General features: G+C 36.7%; 1 protein-coding gene across 1 annotated transcript; it reads right to left on the reverse strand.

The window, feature by feature from the left end:
• Window positions 1-2,632: 2,632 nt before the first annotated feature.
• On the reverse strand, window positions 2,633-4,149 carry LOC137823384 (MIZU-KUSSEI-like protein (Protein of unknown function, DUF617)). Its single transcript, XM_068628490.2, has one exon. It carries the CDS (start codon window positions 3,995-3,997, stop codon window positions 3,326-3,328), a length of 672 nt encoding a protein of 223 aa, XP_068484591.1. The 5' UTR covers window positions 3,998-4,149; the 3' UTR covers window positions 2,633-3,325.
• Between the last annotated feature and the right edge of the window lie 251 nt (window positions 4,150-4,400).

Consider the following 4,400-nt stretch of genomic DNA (forward strand, 5'->3'; position numbering starts at 1 on the left):
AATGTTCTGTGGATGTTTCGTAATCGATGAAATACTTGTCTTAAATACTGTGGGGAAATCAAGTTTAGGGTTACTCATATTTTTCGTGAAGGGAATACATATGCTGATTTAGGATTTTTTTCATAAAGAAACATTTCAAGTATAATAGGTTTTCATCTAGTCTGTTCTTAGAACTCTTTATGAATAGTTATAGCCTACTCATGTATTGTTTTTGTTAACATATGGATTTTGGTCTAATCTCCCCATATTTGTTTTGATTTTCTTTCTTTTTTCTTTTTTTTAATAATATTTTTTCATGTGATAGCATATGATTGTTGTTACTTGAAGTGTCAGCCTAAGAAATAAAAAAGGTATTTATTATTAATTTTAAGAAATAAAAATATGTATTATTAAATTTTAAAAATTAAAAATCTGATTTATTATTAACTTTTAAATATAAAATTATTTGGTTTTGAAAAAGGAAAACAAGAAAAAAAAAGATAATTTCCCCCCTTTCATATAAATTTGTACCACTCCTGCTAAAGACTCCTCTATTTTATATTTTTTTTCAAATAGGCAAATGCCATCTTTTTTAGTTATTTTCCTCTTTCAAAGAATAGCTTAATCATTTATCTCTCTTCACTTCGTTTTTTCATTTTTTGTAGAAAAAGTTTCTGAAAGATATGCCTAAAATATAATTTCTCCAGCATTAATATTGGAACTCGGTAGCAAAAACACCTGCAAATCAAGCATATTTCATAAAGAATAAGAATTTGTTAAATAACTAATTAGTCAAAAAGTGTAGAGTGCTGTTATTTTAGTTTTAGTGCTAAATGTATTTAAAAGTTTTTGTTTTAAAAAAGTAGAATCCGTTTCTCCTCTTAGTCTTAAATTTGATTAGTTTCACTTTACTCGTGATATTAAAATATCTTTAAGAGTTAAAAAGGAAATAAATAATTAAACTTAGTGATTATTATACTAAAACATCATAGAATTTTTTTTAGAAACTATGTATTTTAATTTCTTTTAAACTAAAATTTATTATTTCAACGTGTTAAAATGTAGTTTTTCAATGTGTGGTTGATATGAATGATACTGAATTCACTCGCCACAAACAAAATTCTAGATATATAATACAAATTATCATCAAAATAACAAAATATGATTTACCCAATAAAACTTTGTAGTGAGAACACTTACAAACAACATACTAATCATGAGACAAACATGCATATTTATGAACAGCAAAAAGAAAATAAAAAATAAATGAATTGGATATTTTAAGATTGACCTGTTTGATGAAATGAGCAATGGAGAGTCAGAAAGTTCGTGTGCATCGAGAGGTTGGTGAGCTAATTCCATGACATTGGTCTTTCATCCCCTCTGACATGTCTGTTTCTCTCACCACAGCTTTTCCTTCCAACAACATCTTAAGCAGCAGAGGCTAAATCACTTCACTCCAATGATACCGCAAAACAAGGCCTTAGGTTGCCACTGACTACCTCCAATATAGCCACTCAGGTGCACACCATAAGAAGAACCAATCTGCCAAATATTCAGTGATCAAGATTTTGAGATTATAAAATCTTTCCATTTCGTTTTGTTCTTTTCTTTATTTTGTATTGGCCTAAAAAAAGCCATTACCCTTTTCTTTCATCATAGAAAATGAGATTTGTACCCATTTGGGGATGTAGTTGTAAATTGTAATGCAAATGTCACTGGCAAAGCAACCATTTCCAGTAATAATTTTGTGCTCCCTGTTTGAGTCACAAGTTACCATAAACCTTAGCTGGCCTATTATTCTTTATAACATCTTGAACTGGAAGAATTTTATCAATGTAACATAACATGTTCATACGCACAAAATAATTGCAGTTCCGAATACTTTTAAGTTGTATTGCATTGCGGGATAATGTGGGCCAACATGTGGTCCTCAATCATAGACTATATCACGTGATGCGGTTTGCACTTTAAAACTCCAACACTGAGCATTGAAGTAACCCCATTTTTGGAATGCTTCAACTGTATATATAAAAGCTCTGATGAACTGATACTAGCTAACAGATAGCTGGAAATTTCGATGAACTTTTAGTTAAACTAAGCATCGTTGTTGTGCTGGAACTGCATCAATGATTGCTAAGTTCTCCCTTCATTAAAGATTAGAGCAAAGAAATGTTGCAGGTAAAATTCCTAAAAGGGACTGGTCCCCAATTGCACATCATTAGTATTAGGATCTTTACAGGTTAAGAAGGTTCGAATGAAAAAGTGATTTGGGGACACCCAGCTAGTGTGCCACCATCTTCAAATCATGGGTACAACGAAAAAGAATGGTTCAACTACGACCCCATCTAGCACACCTAAATGTAAAAGCTTAGCTGGTATTCTACAATTACATTACATTATATTACACCAGTGCTAGTAAAATAATACAAATTTGGGGTGGCTCGACAAGCAAAATTATGCCATAAGATATATTCAACTGGTCGCCAGAAAGATTGACAGCAAGGAATTTACACTGTTTTATAATGATCAGTAGCATCAAATATTCCAAATTCTGAATTAAAAAGCAAGGAGAAAAAATATATTACATTTTGAGTCAGATACCATGCCAAACAAGTAATGAATCTTACGGAAAAGCTCCAACTCCGCAGATTTATATAGTAATGGGAAGAAATCGCAATGAATCAAAGCTGATAAGGTAATCAATTCAAAATTTCAAAGCATAAACGAAATAGCAAAGATTCCTAGACCATCCCCTGTTTAACCCTGTTACATTATTATTATAGACAAATGCAAAAAAGAATACAGTATTGGCGATGAGATTAGTCCTAGAAAAACCCATCAACTTTACACAGAACTCACATGGGCAACAATTACAACACAATCACCCCCATCACCTTCCTCTTAAAAAAACATTTTTTTTTACAAGACTCAGATCTTAATAGTAAAAAAAAAACAACTCGTTCAAAATCAAGAAAACCAATAAACTAGTATCACTAATAGTTGCGATATATGATAAAAAAAACCTTGCTCTTTAAGTTCATAATCAGAGGGAAGTTTGATCTTCGCTATATCTTTGGGGAAAAAATATCTGTTGAAAGATCTTGTCGATAACTTGGATAAATTAACACGTAAAAATGTACCATGGTCACCCCAAATAACATTTGCGGGAAGATATCAATCTCAGACGAAAAATCAAGAAAACCAATAACTTTCTGGTATGACCGTGAAAAAAAGAAAAACTATATTTAACAAGAGGTGTTTTTATTATACTTTTCTTTCTTTTTTTCTGTACCGGAAAATAAATAAAGCTCCGAAACGAAAAGATGTTCGATTAGTTGAGGACTCAGCGCGTGGCGGGGAGTCGGGATCGGAGCAAGAAAAAGCTGAGTTCCTGGCCTGGGCACTCGTCGGGGTTGATGAGGTGGAAGGACTCGGAGTCAGCGTTGCCGACGACGTGTTCGAAGTTGGCGCGCATGTACATGAGTTCCTCGGAGGTGTCGGAGGCGAAACCGGAGGGGATGACGCCGGCGCCGACGGAGACGCACTGCATGGTTCGTAGGATGGAGCGGACTCGGTCTCCGGCGCGGCGGCGCGCGGCGAATCCGGTCTTCCTGCCGTTGCAGAAGGCGGTCCAGAGGGGAACGGAGCGGAGGGGACACGTGGCAGCGTCGGAGCACTCAAGTGCGATGCGCACGAGGCCGTTGCGCATTTCGCGTACTAGGTGGTCTGTGGAGAGTGGCAGTTCGAGGAGGAGCGAGGGCTTGGCGGAGAGTCGGTCGTGCTGAACGCAGAACCACACGTGCCCGCGCCGGTTCCCAAAGATGGTGCCGATCACCATCGATTTTGAGGGACGGGGCGGGGCCGCAGAGGCCGCCGTTGAGGAGGAAGTGGACGACGCCGGCGAGGAGGGGCGGTTCTTGGTCTGTAGATGGTTGTCGGAGAAAGGGACGGTGGGTTGTGGCTTGGAAGGGAAGAAACAAGGGAGAAAGAATCGACGGAGGGTGTCGATGGCCATAGTAGTGGGCGGTGGTGGGCGGAGGTGAGAGGGACGCTAATAGTAAAATGAGTCTGTTTCTTGAAGAATGGGTGTTAGGGTTGTGGAAGGTCGAACTGAAGGGTAGGATCATGTGAGTGCATGCTGGTACGGTCCGTGCATGTCTCCATTTATATTATAATAATAACTCTGTCTATTATTCTACTCGCTCCAACTTCTATCCTCAACGCTTATTTCACCCTTTATCTCCTCTTCTCTAATCGCTTTCAGTTTACCCTTTCTCAAATGTAAGGTCGCTTTACATGTTTAAAATCTTCCATAACTTTCTTTTTTTCTGTCCTTTATTTTATTTATTACTGTTATACTTCTCAATAGGTGTTAGTGATGAATATGAAATAACAAGTCATAGGATATGTTATTATAA

The sequence above is a fragment of the Phaseolus vulgaris genome, chromosome 8, assembly GCF_051622355.1.
Source record: "Phaseolus vulgaris cultivar YP4 chromosome 8, ASM5162235v1, whole genome shotgun sequence".
NCBI classification, from domain to species: domain Eukaryota; kingdom Viridiplantae; phylum Streptophyta; class Magnoliopsida; order Fabales; family Fabaceae; genus Phaseolus; species Phaseolus vulgaris.